Below are 23,708 nucleotides of genomic sequence, written 5' to 3'. Positions count from 1 at the left end.
AGACTAGCCAGAGCTGCCTGTCTCTTCCTCCTAAGTGCTGGGCTTAAAGCAATATGTCACCATGCCTGGCTATGAATCTCTTTTATAATCTACACAAACCCATATTCATTCACCACCCCCTTCATGTGACTATCTAGACCCCTTTCATTTCAGTAATGGGATAATGATAAAAATCCAAAAATGGGTTTCACTTTCCAAATGTTCTGAGTAAAGGGTTACTAACATTAACATTTTTTATACAAATATTTCCCTAGTCACTGAACTATACTACAAAGTAAATAAAAACAAACCCAGATTGTTCCCATTACTGACAAAAGACTTCCAGCTGTACATGTGATTTGATAATAGCTGACAATTTTGAAAACTAATCTAGGACTAGACCTTAGGAACATGTCAGAGGTAAAGTCTGAGAATGGAACTCAACAGCATGCCAATGACTCCAGAAGAAAAGCAGCAGGCAAAAAAAAAAAAAAAAAAAAGCTGGCTCCCATGTGTTTAATTGTATGTTGTTGCTTTTTAAAGAGGGCATGGTCTAAAGTCCCCGAAACCAACGTAAACATTGTTCTCTTGGAGATGGAGAGACGGTGCATTGGTTAAGAGTGCTCACTGGTCTTGCAAGGGACAGAGTTCTGTCCCCAGTCCCCACACTGCTAGTAACTCGCCCTCCTGGGAATCTGATGCCCTCTTCAGGTCTTTCTGAGTGGCACTGCACTCATACAGTCCTCAGACCATTGCAACACACTTCTGTCTGTGCTGGGCTAAAGGCCTGGGGAGGGAGAGGAGTCCCATGTCACCTCAGTAACCCACTGCTTTATTTATACACTGTGCTCCCCCAGTAACAGACTGTCCTGGGGCAGAGGGGCTATTTCTTATGAAAACCTTTGATGAACTGAAACCCATCATCGAAGCCTACTGATGACAGGTCCCTCCTGTGCTAGGGACAGAGTTGGCTCCCTGTAATCAATGACACAGCCTGGAGGCAGTGGCTGCCATCTCAACATGATAAACCAAACATTTCTCCTTTTTACTTTTATTTATTTATTTTTTTGGGTTTTTGAGACAGGGTTTCTCTGTGTAGCCCTTGCTGTTCTGGAACTTGCTGTAAACCAGGTTGGCCTTAAACTCACAGAGACTCGCCTACCTCTGCTTCCTGAATGCTGAGATTAAGGGTGCGTATCACCACTCCTGGCTTTAAAACATTTCTTAGTATAAATCTGTTTCTCTAATCCCCACCCCCTTCTATTTTATTGCTCATTTTCAGCAAGATCAGACATAATACACGTACGCACGCACGCACGCACACACGCACGGTTTCACTATGTGGCTTTGTTTTGTTTAGAGATCTGATCTCATGTGTTTTGTGAACCAAGGAGACCTTGAATTTGCTTCAATCTTCTAGTATCAGGCTCTGAAGTGATGGAATTACAGGCATGTGCTGCCATGGCAAACTAAAGATAGACATTTTCACTCTTACACCCCACACCCATGCCTTTAAAAACATCCCCGAGTAGTTTATGGAACACCCCAATGGCAAGGACTCTAGTACCTGCCATGAGAAGCAGGCCAGGGCCATGAGTATAAAGAGCTCCATGGGCGTTGTTCCCAGTGCCAATAAGCAAAGCCACATGAAAGACCACGGCATGAACAGGGAGCACTTGCCCACTAAAAATTAACAACATGAAAAACAGTAAGGGTTCCTTGTCTCCACCGCAAGCTCTCTTTTGATCCAATTTCTAGGGCAGAAGAGGTTACATCTGATAACTTGTTAATTGCAGCCCTAGTCAGGGGCACCTTTCAAGTGGCTCCATTCACAGTGAAGACAATGTTGCTAGTCACAGACCTCCCCTCCTGGAGGAAACAGGAAAGGCCCACTAGCCCTGAAATATGCCAGTCTATTCACTCTCCCGGGGGTGGGGGGTGGGGGGGTGGGGGTTACCAAAGAGCTGTATGGGCAGTTCCAGCTCTTATCTCCAGCAGCACAGAATACTACCTACCTCCAAAAAGCATGTGTTCTAGAAAAATCCCAGGATCTTAACTTTATAAACAAAAATTCCTTTCTCCCCTCTGCTCTTTCCCACATGTCCTGAGACCATAGGCACAGACTGTCCCAGGGCTGCACAGGGCCAGAGGAAACAAGGCAAAGCTGCCACTCAATAAGAGTAAGATCAATAAACTAAGCCTCTAAACACAGTAGAGGAGCCAGAGCTGGCTAATGAAAGGTGGAGAAGCCCTCTAATCAAGCCCATTTCCTCCCCAGTCTGTGCTCTGATTGCCTGAGGCTCCACTGCCTGCCAGCAAGACAAAGGCCAGCAGTAGTGACCAAGGCCAAAGCTACCCAGGGAGATGCCTGGACATGAGCTCCTCCTGCCTGTGTGCCCTCTTGCCTCCCAACAGGACAGAGCAGGCCCGCCTGCAAATGTAAGATGGAAGCAGACGGGATGGAGGCACGGACAAACAGACTCCTGTAGCCCCTGGATTCTAACAAAAGTTGGAGTGAAGGCTGTGCCCTGAGCCCTGAGCCCACCACGTCCAGCATCCTAACAGATGGAGTTGGCAGAATTAGGTGGAAATGATGTGATGACAGCCAGATGTGGATCATATTGACCATACCGATCCCCAATTCCTTCTAAGACCTGCTTTCACTACTCTTCTGACAGGCCCTGGTCAGGGGACAGACCTACTTGCAAGCCTGGGAATCATCCCCTCTTGATCATCCTTGCATCATCCCCTCTCCAGTGCCCAACTCTCAGGAACTCCCATCCCACCCTTCAAGATGAAGCCCTGGTGCTGCTGCCATTCATGGACCCCCACAGCCTAGGCCCGCACCATACAAGCATTCTGCTTGTTTCTGTCTCTCTCTCCTGTGTCTGCTGAGGACAGGGAACCACTACTGCTTGGATGGTGCTGAAGACCCTAGTTTAGACTATACACTAGTCCTCTACAGAACAAAATGATTCGTGCCTAATGGGATAAATAGGGGCTACTCCAAGTCTCTGCCCACTCAGAGCCCAAATGAAGATGCTTTTTGAGTAAAAGGACATTGGAGTCATCAAAATTGGTATACATAAAACCCGACAGCATTGGGGCTAGAGAGATAGCTCGGTTGTGGTGGTTTGAAAGAAAATGGACCACAAAGTGAATAGTGGTAAGGGGAGGTGTGGCCTTGTTAGAGCAGGGGTGGACTTGTTGGAAGTGTGTCACTGTGGAGGTGGGCTTTGAGGTCTCATATATGCTCAAGCTACGTCAGATCAGTTCCTGTTGCCTACAAGATGTAGAATTCTCAGCTCCTTCTCCAGGACCATGTCTGCCTGCACACCACCATGCCCCATCATGATGATAATGGACTGAACCTCTGAAACTGTATGCCACCATTAAATGTTTTTCTTTATAAGAGTTGCCGTAGTCACATGGCAAAATGCCCAGGGTACCTTGAAGATTTTGTTTTGGTTTAATGTCCTTGAAGCAACCAAAGCTACCCGCCTGAGAACGGGCTGTCATATACCTCCAGATTCTTAAAATTGGGTTATGGGATTAATGAGTAAGTATGATAACTCTGTTTATTAATATGTCAAAACTTGAGGGAAAATAATTGGAAATGATAACTCTGTTCTGTGGTTTCTATATTGTGCACCCCAATAAACTTATCCGGGGTCAGAGAACAGAACAGCCACTAGATATAGAAGCCAGAAAATGGTGGCACATATGCCTTAATCCCAGCACTTGGGAGGCAGAGATCCATCCAGATCCCTGTGAGTTTAAAGCCTGACTCACACCTTTAATCCGAGGAAGTGAGCCTTTAATCTCAGGAAGTGATGGCAGAAAGCAGAAAGGTATTTAAGGCATGAGTACCAGGAACTAGTGCTGGTTAAGCTTTTCAGTTCTTAGCTGCATTTCAGCTGAGATCCATTTGGATGAGGACACAGAGGCTTCAGTCTGAGGAAACAAGATCAGCTGAGGAATTGGTGAGGCGAGGTGGCTGTGGCTTGTTCTGCTTCTCTGATCTTTCAGCATTCACCCCAATACCTGGCTTCAGGTTTGATTTATTAATAAGAACTTTTAAGATACATGCTACACTGTTCTGTCATAGTTTATTAATGATGACTAAAAGATGAGCAAAAGGAAGTGAAACACATGTCCAAAACCAAAAATGATATGATCTATGTTTTGGAACATCATGAATGTATCTCTGCTTACTAAATTCTGTATAAATAAAGCCTGCAAGAGATACAGGCTGTCAGAACAGGACACTATATACCGAGATGCGCTTCCTCTCTGTCCATTTCTCCTAAAACAAAAATTAAAAAAAAAAAAAAAAAAAAGAGTCACTGTGGTCATAGTGTCTCTTTGCAACAATAGAAACCCTCGGCCGGGTGGTGGTGGTGCATGCCTTTAATCCCAGCACTCGGGAGGCAGAGCCAGGCGGATCTCTGTGAGTTCGAGGCCAGCCTGGACTACCAAGTGAGTTCCAGGAAAGGCACAAAGCTACACAGAGAAACCCTGTCTCGAAAAACAAAACAAAACAAAACAAAACAAAAAAACAAACAAACAAAAAAAAAAAGCAGCACTGGCTGATCTTCCAGAGAACCTGGGTTTCATTTCCAGCATTCACAGCGTGGCTCAGGACAGTCTGTAAATCCAGCTCCAGTGGATCCAACGCCCTTTTGTGGTCTCCTTGGGCACTGGGTACACGTTTGGTACAAAGACATTCATGCAGGCAAAACACCCACACACATAAAAATTTTTTAAATGGAGGGAAAGCCCACAATCTTTTCCAGTAGATATATAACCCCTGCCCTTTACAATGATAACCTGGGTCATAGAATATACAATGGCAAATGTAGCTCTATGTGCCTGGTGTGGTGAGGTTGCACATGCCTTTAATTCTAGTACTTGGGAGGCAGAGGCAGGTAGATCTCTCTGAGATTTGATGCTAGCCCAACTTACATAGGGACTTCCAGTACAGCCAGGGCAACATAGAGAAACTCTGTTCTTAAAAAGTAATTAATTAATCAATCAAAAAGTATATATAGTAAAAAAAAAAGTTGACTAATTTGTATATGAAAGTAGGCAATCACTCATGGCTGCTGTGATAGGAGAAATGGTTTGGTTGTTGCCCATGGTTCTTGTACCTGGTTCAGGCCATAGAAAATAGTTTTGTTTGTTTTCTTTTTTTTTTTTTTTTTTTTTTTTTGAGACAGAGTTTCTTTGTGTAGTTTTGGTGCTTGTCCTGGATCTCTCTGTAGCTCAGGCTGGCCTCAAACTCACAGATATCCGCCTGCCTCTGCATCCCAAGTGCTGGGATTAAAGGCGGGTGCCACCACCGCTCAGCAGAAACTAGAACTTCTGCTGGCTGACCTGAGGCACAGAACTGTCCTGTATTGGAGCTGCCATAAAGCAATGTTCTGGCCTACCTTGCCTGATAGTAGACGATGAGAGTTCCATTTTGGAAGAGGTCCTGCCCCATTCCTGGGAGGTAGGAATGCTGCTAAGGGACAGGAAGACTGAACAGAGGCCTGGCTGGACTGCACTGCAGTGCATTAGCATCGCATATGCAAGGAAATCTGCTTGAAAGCCCCAGTTGAGTTTGAGGCTTCTGGGTGCTGAGCCGGTGGAGAAGCTCCTGGGACACACGGACCCCCTGTGCTCCTTCCTTCCCACCGTCCTCTTTTGTAACGCCCTTTTACAACATTTTACTTTCAGTGCCAGTGTTCTGCCCTCCTGTGTATGTTTGTGCAGACATAAGTGCTGGTGCCCAGAGGACTGAAGAAGGGACAGGTCCCTGGAACTGGAGTTACAGACAGTTGTGAGATGCCACATGGTGTCAGGAATCAAACCTGGATCCTCTGCAAGAGCAGCCAGTACTTTTAACGGTTGAGCCAGCTCTCCAGCTCCACCCCTCACCGGGTCAATAAACCTCAGGAAAAAAAAAAAAAAGACGAAGAGGAGGAGGAGGAGGAGGAGGAGGAAGCAGCAGAAGCAGCCAGGCATGGTGGTGCACACCTCCATCCCAGCACTCCTGAGAAAGAGGCAGGCAGATCTCTGTGAGCTCCAGGCCAGTCAGGTCTACAGAGTGAGATCCTGCCTCAAACAAAACAGCCAATGTCCAAACTGGTAGAGTGGCCTGTAACATTTCCCCACAGCTGTTACATGATGTCACAGACTACTTTAACGAGCAAACAACCACAAGTAGAATTCAAACTTCCTGGTGTGAGGTTTTCAAGACGCCATCCTTAGGAACTAGCAAGATAATTCATTGAGTAAAGATTTTACTGCCAAGCCTGACCACCTGGGTTCAATCCCTGAAATCTACATGGAGGAAGGAGAACCAACTCCGAGATGTTGGCCTCTGAGCTCCATACATATGCCACAGTGCACGAATGTGTGCAAGTGTGCACGCACACAAGCACACACACACACCACAAGTGTGGTTGTTGTTTTTTAATTAGCCATTTATTAATTTTTTAAAATTTATTTTTATTTTATGTGCACTGGTTCTTCGCCTGCATGCATGTCTGTGTGAGCCTGTCAGATTCTCTGGAACTGGAGTTACAGACAGTTGTGAGCTGCCATGTGGGGGCTGGGAATTGAACCCAGGTCCTCTGGAAGAGCAGCCAATGCTCTTAACTGCTAAGCCAACTCTCCAGCCCCAAGTAAGTTTTTTTTAAAGCAATCATTCCTCACATAAAATGCAGTCATCATGTCACTGACACATGCCAATCAAGTAGCATTTTAAAATTTCAGAAAGCTTATTAAAATAGCAATGATGACAGAAAAAACAGGACACTGAGCAATAGCCACACTCAACATAAAGGCACTAGCAGAGATTGGGAGAGAGAAAGTACTAGTTATTTGAAAAGTAGACTTTTTGAAGGGTAGTTCAACCTCATTTCCTAAGGGCTGGGAGACAGCTGGCTTCTGAGCTCTGAAGGATGAAGCAGTCTCCACCTAGAATTCAAGCTGACACTCTTTTTTTTTTTTTTTTTTTTCCCCATCACAGGCAATTTATTTTGTTCTATTCATTCACAGTTAATACAGAAAATACTTGGAAACATTTCCAACATTTCCATATAATGTTTGACACAGAAATCATCAAATAGAAGTATACAATGTTGACAGGAGGCAGTACATTTATAATTTATAACCCCAAATGTATTTATAAATTAGAAATGGAAAGATCTACAAATGAAATTATGAAGGTTCACCAAAGTCATTTAATCTGTCTCAAGCTGACACTCTTAAGTCAATAAATGACCAATACAGTGCTCATCTGCCTAGCAAGAGCAGGTGATCATTTCCACAACAGACTATGAACCAAGTCTTCAAATAAACTAGCCTCATTCAAACCACCACACTGAGAAAGCATAAGTTAAAAGTGACTCAGGATAAAACCTGTTTCCACAGTTAGAATTGGCTTTCTACAATTTCATCCTGGGCATAAAAGAAAGGTTAACAACTAGATGGCACTAGAGATATATAAGACAACGTACAAAATGAAGTTCATTGTGTCATAAACTGTTGTGGGACATTTGTACACTCTGTGAAGATGTACTGCTGTGATTGGTGTAATAAAAAGCTGAAGGGGCAATAGCCAGGCAGGAGGTATAGGAAGAATTTCCAGGGTGAGAAAGGAAGAAGAGGAGGAGAATTGAGGCACCCTGGAGACACGGAGAGGAAACAGGAGGTACAAGATGAAAGAGAGGTAATACCACATGATAGAACACAGATTAATATAAGTGGGTTAGTTTAAGTTATAAGAGCTAGTTAGGAACAAGCCTAATAGGCCGAGCTTTCATACTAAATAAGAAATCTCTCATTATTTGGGAGCTGGCTGGCGGGACAGAGAGACTTGTTACAATAAACCACAGTGTTAGGAGAGGCCGTGAACTCCTGGAGTAAACGGAAGCAGTGCTGGATGACTTGAGATTGTACTGCACAGGGAACCCAAGAGCAATCCTTCTGAGTATTTTCAGTAACACTGTGGGATCTTAACTCAAGTAACAAAGGATTTAAAAGGCACCTGAATTTGACTAAATGACTCAAAGTCAAAGAATGAAGAACTTGCAGCACAGAAGAAAAAGCCAATGACATTTTGGCAATCAATGCATTTAGTAACCAAGGGGAAAAGAATCTAAAGGTAGAATCAAGTCTTCTCATTCACAAACAAAACAAAACAAAAAACTAAAGCATGGAGATTAAGGGCTGGAGAGATGGCTCAATGGTTTCGAGCAGTGGCTGCTCTTCCAGAAGACTGGGTATGATTCCCAACACCACATGGCAGCTCACAACTGTCTGTAACTCCAGTTTCTGGGAATCTGGCATCCTCACACAGACATACATGCAGGCAAAACACCAATACACATGACATAAAAATAAGTGGGCTCCTACCAACACTTGGAGTTTGAACAAATCCTGAGAAGGAGGAGGAGAAGGGAGAAGAAGGGAGGGAGGGAGGGAGGGAGAGAGGGAGGGAGGGAGGGAGGGAAGGAAAAAGGAGGAGGTAGCATCAGATCATCTGGAACTAGAGCTGCAGACTGTTGTGTATGAGTGTGTGTGCCTGAGTCTATGTCTGCACCATGTGCATGCAGTGCCCACAGATCAGAAGAGGTGTTGTATGCTCTGGAGCTGAAGCTAAAGATGGTTATGAGCTGCTATGTGGGTTCTGAAAACTGAGCCACAGGCCTCTGCAAGAGCAGCCAGTACTCCTAATGAGCTATCTCTCCAGCTCCCATTGTCATTCTTTTTAAAGGTATCATTTACATCAAGAAAAAAAAAAACAAAACAACAACAACAACAAAAAAAAAAAACAGTGACACTTTGGGCAGGTGTTTCTAAAGAGTTTCAACACTTTTCAGCCTTGAGGTGATGGTTTTTCTATAGCATCTGCTGTAAATGATATTCTTCTTCCTGACTCTGGTTCCAAAGGAAAACCAGCTCCTCTATGGGATTCCCAAGCAGCTGAAAGGGCAAGAATGTTCTTTGAGTAGCTCTGAGGAGGAAGGGCTCTTCCTTCCACAACAACACTCCTGACTGCCAGCTGGGAGAGCACAGGGACCGAGGCCTTCTCTCAGTCAACACTTTCCCATGAAACATCTCGGAAGACAAACTACACTACTGATTTTAAGTTCTCTCAGCTTCCTTTCAGGAGAGACATACTCCCTACTCCCTGTCCTTTGATAATCTAGTCATTCTCCTAAAAGACAACAGAATGTCCATGACCAAAGCCAAGGAAAGGGAAAGACAGGAAAAGAATGTGCTCCAGCCAGATGACTCAGCAGTAAAAGCTCTCACTGTATAAACCTGACAGCCTGGGTTCGAGTCCTGGATCCCACAGCAGGAGACTCCTGAAACATGTTCTCTGACCTCCACACATGTACCATAGCACACTCACACACATCATACGCACAATATTTAAAAATTAAACAGTTAAAATCCAGGTGTGATGGTGCATGCCTTTGATCCCAGCACACAAGAGGCAGAGGCTTGGTCTACAGAGTGAATTTCAGAATAGCCTGGGCTACACGGAGAAACCTTGTCTTGAAAAAACAACAAAAATGTTTTAAAATGGGCACAACAGTGAAGACCTGTAATCCCCCAGTACTTGGGCAACTGAAGCAGAGAACAGTGAGTTCTGGCTGGCTCAGTCTTTCTACAACACTGTTTATAAAAAGAAATGAAAAGAGGTAAAGAGATGACTTAGCAAAGTAAAGCACAATCTTGAGGACATAAGTTCAATCCCCAGAACTCATAGTGGAAATGGAACAAACTCCTTCCTGGAAGTTGTCCTCTGACCTCAAACAGGTGCTATGGTATCATGCACTACCCCTTAATAATAATCAAGTAAAATAAAACATAATATGAAGTAACAGGAAAAAGAAAAGCACTCATAATGTGACTTAGCAGAAAGAACACAGGTTTTGAGAGATAAAGTCTTGGGTTGCAATCCCTGCTCCCTCATCCTTGGTTGTGTAAGTTGGCATGAATCACCCCGCAGGCTCTTCTGAGCCTCAGCTTCTGGGCTCCTAACATGGTGGTGATGGTGGTGCCAGCCTCATCAAGTTGGTATGAAGGCTAGAGAGTGTGTGAAGAACCTGGGATACCAAGACCTACTCCTAAAACCCTCAAGTCCATAAGCATCTCCAAGGACAGTAGACTGCTTGGAACTGGGAATGGTTAATGTTGACTGTCAGCCTGAGAGAATCCTGAATCACTTAGGAGACATGCCTCTGTGCACGTAAGTGAGGAGTTTTAGACTGGGCTGGGTTAACTGAGGTGGAAAGCCCATGCTAACTCGGTGATATCATTCCTGGGTCTCAGCCTGAATAAAAAGAAGAACGCTAGCTGTCCACCAGCATTCATCACTCTCTGCCTTCCCCACCATGGGGGACACACCTACAAAGTGTGAGCTGGAATACGCCCTTCCTTACTGCACCCTGCCAGGGATTCTGGAATCAGAACACAAATGTGTGGGGTGAAAGGGAGCTACTTTTACACTAAACAGCCACGAGAGCAGAGCAGCTGCTTCTTCATGACAGCGAAAACGTCCCACTGGGTACAGCGGACCCACCTGTGACTGTGAAAACGCTGAGGAGGCAACAGACTGCACACTGTGGTACAGGATCCCCAAATTCAGCCATGTTAAAAGTCAACTAGAAGCCGGGCGGTGGTGGCGCACGCCTTTAATCCCAGCACTCGGGAGGCAGAGGCAGGCGAATCTCTGTGAGTTCGAGGCCAGCCTGGGCTACCAAGTGAGTTCCAGGAAAGGCGCAAAGCTACACAGAGAAACCCTGTCTCGAAAAACCAAAAAAAAAAAAAAAAAAAAAAAAAAAAAAAGCCGGGTGTGGTGGCGCACGCCTTTAATCCCAGCACTTGGGAGGCAGAGGCAGGCGGATCTCTGTGAGTTCGAGGCCAGCCTGGGCTACCAAGTGAGCTCCAGGAAAGGCGCAAAGCTACACAGAGAAACCCTGTCTCGAAAAAACAAAAAAAAAAACCAAAACAAAAAAAAAAAAAAAAAAAAAAAAAAAAAAAAAAAAAAAAAGTCAACTAGAAGGCCAGGTGGTGGGAGCGCACGCCTTTAATCCCAGCACTCGGAAGGCAGAGCCAGGTGGATCTCTGTGAGTTCGAGGCCAGCCTGGTCTACAGAGCGAGATCCAGGACAGGCACCAAAACTACACAGAGAAACCCTGTCTAGAAACAAAACAAAACAAAACAAAAAAGTCAACTGGGACAGTTTTTCTTCTTTAAAAAGATATTTTCTAGAGCCAGGTGTGGTGTGCACGCTTTAATCTTAGCATTTGGGGGCAGAGACAGGCAGATCTCTGAATTTGGGGCCAGCATGGTCTACAGGTCAAGTTCCAGGACATCCAGGGCTAACATAAAGAAACCCTGTCAGAAAGAAAAAGAAAGAAAGAAAGAGAGAGAGAGAGAGAGAGAGAGAGAGAGAGAGAGAGAGAGAGAGAGAGAAAGAGAGAGAGAGAGAGGGAGGGAGGGAGGGAGGGGAGTGAGGGAGGGAGGAAGGGAGGGAGGAATTCTACCTACCTTTGTTTCATGTAATACGAGTGTGTGTGTGTGTGTGTGTGTGTGTGTGTGTGTGTGTGTGTGTGTGCATGCCATGGAGCACAACTGGAGGTCAGAGGAAGACCTGCAAGAATTAGCTGTCCCCTTCTAACATGTGGGTAGTGGGGATCAAACTTAGGTCATCAGGCTTGGTACTGCTGAGGTATCTATCTGGCCCAGTTTTCCCTTCTAAAAGTACAGATCCAGGAAACTGGTGAGGTGGCTCAGTGGTTAAGCATTTGATGTGGCAACTAGGAGGACTTGAATTTGTATTCCAGCATCCATGTAACAAGCTGGGTATAGTTTCATGAGCATGTAAAACCCTACTGCTCTGGAAAGTAGAGACAGGAAGGGGTTTTCTGGATGTCAGTCTAGTGAAAAACAATGCAAGTCCCAGGTTCAGGGAGAGACCCTGACTCAAAGGAATAAGGTAGAGAGTGACAGAGGACACCTGACACCCTCCTCTGGCTTCCACATGTGTGCACACACCTGCATATACACCATACAAACACACCACAATACTCCCCAAATCCATCATCCTACCCCCAACTCCTCACATGAGAAGAGTGAGTCTCCTATGGACCAAAGACTCTACACCTAAATATCCCTAGTGATATGGATGAAGATGACCTGTCATGTCTATTTTTTAGGAGTTTATGCTCTTTCTTACAGAGAAAGGAATTGGGGCTTAGAGGACATGGAAGCTATGAAGTTCAGAGACACAGCCGAAGGTGTGGGGCTGACAGCAAACAGGCAACAGGGCTGCATATCTTTGTCCTTTGGTAAATTCTTCTAAAACAAGATTCTGAACCCACAAGTCAGTACTGGCACTCCATGTGAAAGCACAGAAACTGGGAGGGAGGGGGATCCTTGGGAGAATCTATGGAAGAAAGCGGTGGGAAAATCAACTGAGCTCCAAGGCTATTTAAGACATGACAGGCTGAGCTCCGCGTTGTTAATATTTATAGACTCCATCAGTATTTAAAGCCGTATCTAACTGAGGAAATGTGTTTCACCAACTGAAATTCTCTACTCTTGCACATGAGAATGGGGTAATCTTTAGGAAGTTTTAAAAAGCAGAACTATCAAATGTAAAATTAATAATTTTATCTTGACTTAAAGCAACTGAAAGGGCAATGTGACTTACAGTTGTTATTAAATAGGTGCTGGAATTAGCTTCAGTTTGAATTAACAGTAATTTATTTGAGAAACTGGTTTAAACATTAGTCTTTTGAAACACACATCCAAAGACTGGCTTATTTACTTTGGGAATTAAACACAGGCTGAACCAAACAAACCTGATTAAGAATTAAGGTGCCACCTCTGTACAATTCTAGAAGGTCTGTCAATTTCCTGGAACTATTCAGCAAAGACTAGAATTATGTACACACAGTTGTTCATTCACAAGCAGCCGTAACTTCCCCCGGCTTCTCTCCTGTTCCGCCTTCCATTACCTCACGAGTGATAAAACGATCAGTAGAAAGCCTGGACTAGTTGCCACTGCCCAGCACCTGGTCAGTCAAACTTCCCGCCCCTTGATGACAATTCTCCTCTCTGTCAGACTTAGCCACTTCCTCTAGAAGATCACTGAAACTGACATGCAAACATGCTATAAAATCATAGCCATGGCTGGCCTAGAACTCACTATGCAGACCAGGCAGGCCTCAAACTTGCAGTGAATCCCCGACTCTGCTTCCCAAGTATGGGAATTACAGGTATTCACCATCATACTTGAAAAATATACTATTTGAAAAATATACTACTTGAAAAATGCAACTATGCTGTGGGATGTCTTTCTGTATGCTGCAAAAATGTGTTACCCTCATTGGTTAATAAATAAAGCTACACTGGCCTATGACAGAGCAGGATGGAACCAGGCGGGAAATCTAAGAGAGTGAGAGGGGGATGGCGGTGTGTGTGTGTGTGTGTGTGCGCGGTGTGTGTGTGTGTGTGTGTGCGCGTGTGTGTGTGCGCGCGCAGACTCAGGGGAGAGGCTGCAAGCTGCTGCCAAGAGAAGCAAGATGTGAGAAAACAGGTAATGCCACGAAGTCACGTGGCAAAACATAGACTAATAGGAACATGTTGAATTAAGCTATAAGAGCTATTTAGTAAGAAGCCTAAGCTACCAAAAAAAAAAAAAAAAAAGAAAGAAAAAAGCCAGGCGTTAGTGGCGCACGCCTTTAATCCTACACTCAGGAGGCAGAGCCAGGCGGATCTCTGTGAGTTTGAGGCCAGCCTAGGCTACCAAGTGAGTCCCAGGAAAGGCGCAAAGCTACACAGAGAAACCCTGTCTCGAAAAACCAAAAAAAAAAAAAAAAAAAAAAAAAAAAAGAAGCCTAAGCTATAGGTCGTACAGTTTGTAATTTTTTTCAATAATTTATTAATTTTTATTTTATGTCCATTGGTATTTTTGCCTCAATATATGTCTGTGTGAGGGTGTGGGAACCCCTGGAACTGGAGTTACAGACAGTTTTGAGCTGCCATGTGGTTGCTGGGAATTGAACCTAGGTCCTCTGGAAGAGCAGCCAGTGCTCTTAACCACTAAGCCATCTCTCCAGTTCAGTTTGTAATTAATATAAGCCTTTGAATGATTATTTTATAAGTGGCTGCAGGACCGTGGGTGGGAGAGATTAGTCCAGAGAAACTTGCAGCTACATTTGGTGCCCAACACACAACTAAACTCCCAATGGTCTTGGTGGCACATACCTTTAATCCCAGCACTTGGGAAGCAGAGACAAGCGGATCTCAGTGAATTCAAGGCCAGCCTGGTCTACATGGAGAGTTCTAGGATCAGCCTAGGTTGCACAGTGAGACCCTATCTCAAAAAAGCAACTAAGAGATGAAGGGATGGCTCAGTGGCACCTACTGTTCTTCCAGAGGACCTGAGCTCAGTTCTCAGCAGTGCCGTCAGCCCGTTTATTATCACCTGTAACTCCAGCTTCAACACCTCCGGCCTCCTTGAATACCAACACTCTAGCGCATATACCCCCACACTACAGAGACACGACATACAGAACCAAACAATGGAAACAAATCCCAGACAATTACCCTCTCAATCCTACGCCTGTGTCACTTGGCGCCTTACTCTCCTTCCTATTCTACAAACCACAGTCCGACTCCTTCAGCGCGTTCTTAACTTCCTGCTCATACTTTCCTGAGCCGGCATCATTTCTCATCTAGAGATCACAACCAGCTCTTTACCTTCATGTTACCCTTCCAGGAACTCACTTCAGAAACCCGGCCACTTCAAGACTATCCCAAAGTCCTCTTAACAGCTGAATGCCGCCAGGTGGTGGTGGTCCACGCCTTTAATCCCAGCACTTGGGAGGCAGAGCCAGGCAGATCTCTGTGAGTTTGAGGCCAGCCTGGGCTACCAAGTGAGTTCCAGGAAAGGCGCAAAGCTACACAGAGAAACTGAAAAATCAAAAAAAAAAAAAAAAAAAAAAAAGCTGAATGCCTTATATACAGGCTAGCCTTCTTATTCTGTGTAGACACTTGCCCTCCATGCTCTCCTGTTTACTCTGCTCCTGTCTCACTGGGTCCTCCCTGGAATCCTGGGCTATCCCAAACACACGCCCACCTCTGGGTCTTTGCATTGTTTGAGATGACATAGCCCATTCATTTGCTCCTTGTATCCATTAAGTCTGTTTGTTTTTTTTAAACAACATTCGTTTTATGTTTACAAATGTTTGCATGCAAATATGTATATAGATAACATGTATACCTGGTGCCTGGAGAGGCCAGAAAGGACATCAGATCCCCTGGAACCAGAGTTACAGATGGTAGTGAGGTGCCATGTGGATGCCAGGAACCAAGCCTGGGTCCTCTGGAAGAGCACCAGTGCTCTTAACCACTGAGCTGTTCCTCCAGTCCTTGTGTTCCAATGTTACCTCTCCTTGAGTCCCTTGTCATGATTCCCCTGGAACAGCCCCATACACCCATTGAGTAGTTCCTCTTCTACTTAGAACTGCCTAACAGTCTATATTACATATATTTGTTTTCTATATTATTTTTTGTTTGTTAAGACAGGTCTTACTTTGTAGTCCAGGCTGGCATAATCATAACCCTTCTGCCTCAGTCTCAGGATTACAGGTACACATTACATCCAACTCCATATTTGTCATTTCCATTCACTCATTTTTGGTTGTCTGTCTGCCTGCCTGCCTCTGTCTCTCTCTCTTCAGTTTTTCGAGGCAGTGTTTCTTTGTGTAGCCCTGGAACTCACTCTGTAGACCAGGCTGGCCTTGAACTCAGAAATCCACTTGTCTTTGCCTCCCAAGTGCTGGGATTAAAGACATACCTTGGTTGTTTGACTTTTTAAACAACCTGGTGGTGGTGGTGGTGGTGGTGCACGCCTTTAATCCCAGCACCTGGGGGGCAAAGGCTGGTGGGGAAAGCCAGCCTGGTCTACAGAGCGAGTTCCAGGATAGCCAGGGCAACATAGAAAACCCTGCCTCGGGGCTGAAAAGATGGCTCAGTGGTTAAGAACGCTGACTGCTCTTCCAAAGGACCTGGGTTCAATTCCCAGCACCCACATGGCAGCTCACAACTGTCTGTAACTCCAGTTCCAGGGAACCCGACACTTATGGCAAAATAAATAAAATTAAAAAAAAAAAAAAAGAAAGAAAACCCTGCCTTAAAAAAAAACACACACACACACACACACACACACACAAAACCCTCTCCCCTTATTTGAATTCACTCTCCATTGGAATTGGGATTTCTGTCTGCCACTGACTCACAAGCATCTTAAACCTCAAGAGCAAGATCATATCACAGCTCTCAAATATTTGTTCCTTGAAGAAACGAAGGAGAAGGCATAGGGAGACGGCTCAGTGGGTCAAGGATCTATCACACAAATATGAGGATTGAGTGCAGGTCTCTGACACTCATGCACAAACCATGTGTTACAATATGAGCCTTGTAACCCAAGAATGAGAGTGAGGGGTGGGAAAATGCCTCTAACCTATAGGACTTCTCACCCAAGGACTGGTACTTGCTGAGATGAAAAAGGCTGTTGTTCATATAAGATAACAAGCCACATGTTTTCACTTCCCTAAAGCAGTTTGGTTGACCCAGCTGCACTGGATGTGCTTAATCACAAGGAGGCAGGAAATATGTCAGGATGTATGCTTGCCTCTGACTGGAGGAAAGCAGAAGGTACTTAGTCTTGTGGGTTTGCCTTTATAAGCGCCTGGTCATTTTCTGGGAACCTGGAATGGACCTGGCCAGAGTCCATTATCCTGGGCAGTATTTAATTAAAGCTCGCTTCAAATTTGATGGGATTAACAATCCCTGTACTTAGCATGCAGGAGGATAAAATGTCCAAATTCAACCTCTGCAACAGGAATCAAGGTCAGCCTAGATGAGACCTTATCTCAAAAAAAGTAAAATAATAAAACCTACACTTCTTTCCACTATGTATCCTACTCCTGAAAAAGGCTCTACTTTGTATCTAGCTGCACAAGATGTGCCTTGACTGACCCTCTCTATTTACAATCCACTGAGTTCATTTTAATCTAAAGATCCAGCTGAAAGTCATCCACTTCATCCTATCTCCACGCCATGACTCTAGTCCAAGCCTTCACTGTCTCTCATGGCTCTTACTGTGATGGAACCTCTCCAATCTGTTCTCTTTGATTTACTTCCTTGAGCGGTGTGGCCTTGTGGGAAGAAGTGTATCAATGGGGGTGGTGGGCTTTAAGCCCATGGCAGGCGGTCCATCTCTTGGCCTGTGGATCAGGATGTAGCTCTCAGCCACTGCTCTAGTGTCATGAGGATTGTCCCGCTCCCCACCATGATGACAATGGACTGAACCTCTGAACTGTAAGCCAGCCCCCGTTCAATGTTTTCTTTATAGGAGATGCCTTGGTCATGGTGTCTCTTCACAGCAGTACAACAGTGACTAAGACACTCAGGATGTGACCCCCATACATTTTGCTTTCAGCTCCTCTAGTATGTCTTCCTCTTTGCTGCCCAAAGGTCTCTGCATATGAATTCTCACTCACTTCTACTTCAGTTAGCACTCCTGTTTAAAGTAGTCATCTCTTTTTAGTTTCTAGTTTGTTGCTGGGTTGTTTGCTGTGTAATTTTTACCTTGGCTTTCGCTTTACTACTCCAGTACAAGCTCCATATGAGATCTTTCTGAAGAAGTCCAACATACACCGTCTGCGGTCTCTTTCCACTGTGAGATCTGCCATCCTCCCTACTCAACCCAGCTGGAGCACTGCTGCCACCTCAGTGTGCAGGGCAGGGGGACCTGAAAACTTCGTCATGGCAGCCTAAGCTATGGCAGCCAGACCAAGACGGCCACAGGCTTCTGTGTGACACGCCCAAATCTACATGGACAAAGACGCCTGATAGAGCAGTCACCACCAAGACCCCTCCAAGCAGAAGCATTCCACTGCTTGTTGGATGCCTCACTTCTCCAGCAGCTCTGAGTCTGAAGACTGAACACTGTTCAAGCTGCAAGCATGGGTGGCACACACTCCAGTTCTACTAAATGGCCTCACAGCTGGTGCTGGACGAGCACAGCATCCCCCTTCAAATTACCTCTCCGTGCACTAGAGCAGGTCGGCCGGACACAGCAGGCCAGCAGACAACTCGTGCGTTGTCCAGAAAGACACCAATGTTTCAGTTAGAGAGGGGTTTGGGTTGGGATTCAGGAAGGAATACACAAACATTCTTTCAGGGAATCGTCCCAAGGGAATTCTGCCTAAATGAGAATTTCATAAGACACATAGGATTCTTAAAAAATTCCCATCAAAAAACTAGGCTGTAATTATAGATTAAAATGAGGTGGCAACTAGATTCATTTAATGCACTTCAACAGAAAATGACTTTGAATATCCAATAGCTTGTTTTAAAAAGAAAATAGGCATGGTGGTGCTGTAATCCTAGCACTTGACAGAGGCAGGAAGATTAGGAGTTCAAGGCCAGCCTGAGCTACAAGAGACCCTGTCTTCATCAATCAACCTAAAGTGAACATTCCCAATGACTACTCTTCACATAAACTCTGAATTACCAAACCAGCTGCTCCTCTAAATCTACTATGAGGATTTCAAAGCACAGTCTTTAAACTTAGAAGTTTAACAGGCTGGAGAGATTGCTTAGCAAAACCAGCACACTCCACTTATGCAGAAGACTCAAATACAGTTCCTAGCATCCATGCTGGTTGTTCAAACTGCCTAAATTTCAGCTAAGCAAATCTGACATCCTCTTTTGGACTCTGCAAGCACCCTCCCCACACTACATAACAGAAAATAAAATCTTTTTTTAAAAAACTTTTAGCCGGGCGGTGGTGGCGCACGCCTTTAATCCCAGCACTCGGGAGGCAGAGCCAGGCGGATCTCTGTGAGTTCGAGGCCAGCCTGGGCTACCAAGTGAGTTCCAGGAGAGGCGCAAAGCTACACAGAGAAACCCTGTCTCGAAAAACCAAAAAAAAAAAAAAAAAAAAAAAAAAAATTATTTTATGTGCACTGGTATGAAAGTGTCAGATCTCCAAAAACTGGAGTTACAGATAGTTGTGATCTGCCATGTGGGTGCTGGGAAATGAACCTGGGTCCTCTGGAAGAACAGCCAGTGCTCTTAACTGCTGAGCCATTGCTCCAGCCCCCTAAAGTTAATCTTACACAACAACAATAGTTTATTTTTTAAAAGTAGTTATTTAGTAGTTTATTAAAAAAGAAAGTTTCCTGTCTATCTTAGCGAAAGTTGTGAAGGTCCCTAACCCAGAGCTCTATTTGCAAAAGAAGGAACAATACATACCCATGGCAGATCATCAAGGTACAAAGTGAAGTTACAAGACAGAGGCAGACCCAGAACTGTCACTGGGACAATCGAGGCTGCTCTGAAATGGCATCTGGTCCTATGCCATGTATAGTGGCCACAAGGTACTAAAGCTGAAAAGATGTTCTACATTTTAAAGTTTTATTTATTTATTTAACGTATAAGGGTGTTTTGTCTGCATGTATGTGTCTGGTGCCTGCAGAAGCCAGAAGAGGGTGTTGGATCCTCTGGAACTGGAGTTCCAGACAGTTGTGAGTCACCATGTGGGGCTGGGAATGGAACTTGGGTCCTCTGAAAGAGCAGCAAATGCTCTTAACTGCTGAGCCATCTCTCCAGCCTCAATATTTTATATTTTAGAATCTGTGACTTAAGCGGTTGGAGAGATGGCTCAGCAGTTAAGAACACTTGTTGCTCTTACAGAGGACTGGGGTTCAATTCCCAATGTCTGCATGATGGCTCACAGCCAACCATCTGTAAGCCCAGGTCCAATGGATCCAACAAGCATGCACATGGTTCACATACATGCACACAGACAGACACATAAAATAAATAAGCTCTTTTAAAAAAGAAGAATTTGTAACTCCAAATATTTAATCAACACTTCACTAAATGAATAGGGAACAAGGGAACTAGAAAAGGAGACGTTCCTAAGCATAAAATCCTGAGCCTTAAAATAGTACTGGCCTTCAAAGTTTCTGTAAGATCAACAGTTAGCCATACTTTCAGTATTTGTAAATAGATCTGCACAAACCCCAGCCCCTCCCTGAGGACTCCAATAACACTGTCTGCATGCTCCTGCTCCATTTGCTCACAGAGCTCTCAGCTGTGGAAGCAGATCTCAGCCTCTGGGCACAGCTTCACAGCAGCGGTTCTGCAAACACAAGGGCATGTGAACTGGCTTCCCCAACCTTTAAGACAGGATCACCCAGTCCACACCTTTGAGAGATGCCATAACTCACAGTCACTGAAAACTGAGATCATGCCAGAGATGAAGCTCCTGCCTTCTCACAAGGGCCCTTTCTAAAAGGCTAAGCTGACCCCAACCTAAGCCAACCAGTATGGCAGGGCCTAAGTAAATGGGCAGCGCCCAAGGAAAACGAAAACCCAAGTCCTTGGTGTTGAGACTAAGCTCCAACCTTGAAGAGCCTAGTGAAGATTGTTCAGGAACAGCTTGCCAATGAAGCTAGCAGAGCATTTCACACCCCAGGGACTCAATTTCCTCATGGCACCAGCACCTCCAATCTAATGACTGACACTTCAAATAGACAGGACTCTCATGAGTGCAAAAACATTGCTTTGTTTTTGTTTTAAAGGAAAGATTCAAATGGAAAGGAGAGAAGAAATCTGTTTTCCAGTGTAATTCTACTGTCCTGGGACCATGTAGAGTGCACCTACTATGGAATCTTCCCACACTCCCGAGCAACCAGCAGAGGCACGTCCATACACTCCCGAATATCTGAGCTGGCAAGAACAGTTGTTAGTCAAAGACCTCAGCCTGGGACAATAGCTCCTGTCAGTCAACTACAGTTCTCACGACTCTTTCTGCTCTTCAACTTCATTCCAAACACAACTCACACCTGTGCAAGCACCTGAGAAAACCACACCAATGCATTCACACAGTGGTACACTGATTTGGACAGGTACCAATACTAATATTATGATAAAACACAATTTATTTTTATTTTTATTATTTTTTGAGACAGGATCTCTTTATGTAGTCTTAGATGTCCTAGAACTCTCTATGTAGACCAGGCTGGCCTAACACTCACAGAGAACCATCTGCCTCTGCCTCCCAAGTGCTAGGATTAAAGGTATGCTCCACTACACCCAACTACAATTTTATTTTTAATGCAAAGACTTAGATGAGCATATGACCCTAGGCATTTTCACAGCAGATTTGACAAAGAACCTGAGACACCAGGAACATATGCTTGAGTCCATGCCAAGAGGCCTCTGGGAGAAGGCAGAAATCAGCAGTCCATTACTTACCTGAGGCCAATGGGCGAATCCACTCTTTGCTATTTAGGTCGAGCCTCCAGAGGTCATTGAAGGCAGCATTGCAACTGCTCTGGGTGCAGCCTCCAAAGACATACATAGACTGATTGGCATCGTAATAGCACGCACCTGCAGGGGCAGGGGACACAAGAAACATGGACTGCAGCTTAATTTAGAGGTATCTTCAACACCTTAACCATAACCCCTTTGTTTTCAAACTCTAATATTCTACACATTCAACAACTCCTCTGTGCCAGACACCAAATTCCTATCCCCAACTTGTCTGCACATTGATCAATATCACATTATCCTTGCAAAGAAAGCCCAGAGAAAAGCTATGAACATCTTTTTTTAAATTAATATTTGTAATTTTTTAAGATTTATTTTTATTTTATGTTTATGGGTGTCTTTCTTGCACAGATGTAATGTGCGCCATGTTGTATGTGGAGTGCTCATGGAGGCCAGAAGAGGATGTTAGATTCCCTGAAACTGGAGTCACAGATAGTTATTAGCTGCTGTGTAGATGCTGGGACTGAACCCAAATCTTCTGGGAAAGCAGCCAGTGGTCTTAACAGGCAAGCCATCTTTCCAGCCCGAAACATCTTATTTCTGAGCACTAAACAAACTAATAATAACATCATGGAGCAAGATGGCAGGATTCCTGGAAGAGTAACATGCATTCAGACGGTGGCCGTGGAGAGTGGCGCTTCTCTGAGCCCAGCAGTATCACTCTTACACTGCATCCTGTCCTAGAGCACAGCAAAGCCGGCATCCCCACGTGTCCTTCCTGTTTCCCATGGACCGTTCTCTAAGTTTTGTATTTTCAAATGAAAACTGAAGCACAAACCTTCCTATGAAACACGACGACAACAACAACTGTGAACACAGCTCTAACCAGTGCCATGACAACCACACCGACACCCATGTGACTCCCCAAGACAGGTTTTCATCGTGAAGTGAAAACACAGCAGAGGAAGCAGCAGTTCAAGCCCAAAGCAACTGAAGGGGAAGCAGAAAGCTATCGGACCCCTGGTGTGCTGGCTGGTGTGGACTACATCAGACAGTAGGAAGCACCTGAAGAGAAGCAAGGCCACAGGAGAGCCAGTTAGCAGTCGACCCCACGCACATCACCAGAGCATTCCCAAGAAACAGACAAAGAAAAGAGCTAAACCCAGAGAGACCCAATCCAGAGTTCAGATGAGAGGTGGGAAAGCTGAGGCACACACACACACACACACACACACACACACACACACACACACACACACACTCCAGGATAAGGCCAATCCCTGATTCCCACTAGGACAGTCAAGGCTAGTTCATGGCACCTCGAGTCTACACACAACTCTTAGCAGCAGTTTCCTCATGTAGCAAAAGAGCAGAGTGCCTTTGTTTTTCAAAGAGATAGCAAACATTCTTCTCCTCTGTTTGGATTGAAAACCCAGCCAGTGGGGCCCCATGAGGGCCTTCACATGTATTTTAATCCTATACTAAAATAGGGTAGGCTGCATTTCCCTGTTTCTCTTTGAGCAAACAAAGGTTTCTGAAGCAGGAACGTGGGCCCCAAAGCTAAGGACTGAGATGCAAGTGACACACACAGAGTTCAGTGACCACTGGCCAAGCATTAGCAAAGCAACTGTTAAGTGCCTTTGCCTTAAGTTTTCCACCCAAATAGGTTTTCCTTCTGGAACATCTAGACCTCTGGAATGTCACAATACTTAGAGCTCACAGCAGCGTGCATACTGCACTAAGAAATGTAAAAGCTGTGTGTTCCAATTATTAAATCCCCAAGTTGGTCCCAAGTAGGTTAGTGTGCACTGTGAACAGCTACCACAAGACACCTATCTCAAATTGTCAACAGTCTATCCAGAGACAATCCACACAGCCATGATTTAACTGTATACACACATGTCAACAGTTCTTCGCAGACCAGAATAGTTTTCTACTGAACTACAATCATCTCAAGATCTTCGGGCATCTGGATTTCCATGGTGATCTGGATTTCCTGAGTGAGCTGCACACTCTAACTTTGCAGACTTTCAGATGTTAAACTCTCTTTTGTTTCCCACTGTCACCAGGGAAAGGCCCTGAGGCATTTATCCCATGCAGAAAGAGACTATGCTGTTATGTGTCTCCCATCTACAAGCCGGAACATATTTGATAAAGTCTGTAATTACATAACTCAGGACAGGCGAGGGTGGTGATCCAGTCTGGGCCTGCAGACTCCTGCAGGTGCCAGATCAGCAGCATGTGGAACTACTTGACTATATGAGAAGCCTAAACACTTCAATGTTGGGGATTCTCTATAGTAATCGGACAAGGGTATCCTCCATTAACCAAGGCTGGCGTGATTAGACTTGCAGACATTCACC

General features: G+C 44.8%; 1 protein-coding gene across 1 annotated transcript in view; it reads right to left on the bottom strand.

Moving 5' to 3' along the window:
• Positions 1-23,708, bottom strand: part of Fbxo42 (F-box protein 42) — a 67,865-nt gene that overhangs the window by 12,902 nt on the left and 31,255 nt on the right. The window contains exon 4 of the mRNA XM_028880701.2: positions 21,331-21,465. Within this exon, the coding sequence (XP_028736534.1) occupies positions 21,331-21,465 (135 nt within the window). The remainder of the gene's footprint in view (positions 1-21,330; positions 21,466-23,708) is intronic.

Source organism: Peromyscus leucopus, chromosome 2 (genome assembly GCF_004664715.2).
Source record: "Peromyscus leucopus breed LL Stock chromosome 2, UCI_PerLeu_2.1, whole genome shotgun sequence".
Taxonomy (NCBI): domain Eukaryota; kingdom Metazoa; phylum Chordata; class Mammalia; order Rodentia; family Cricetidae; genus Peromyscus; species Peromyscus leucopus.
This window is presented reverse-complemented; position numbering and strand designations above follow the sequence as displayed.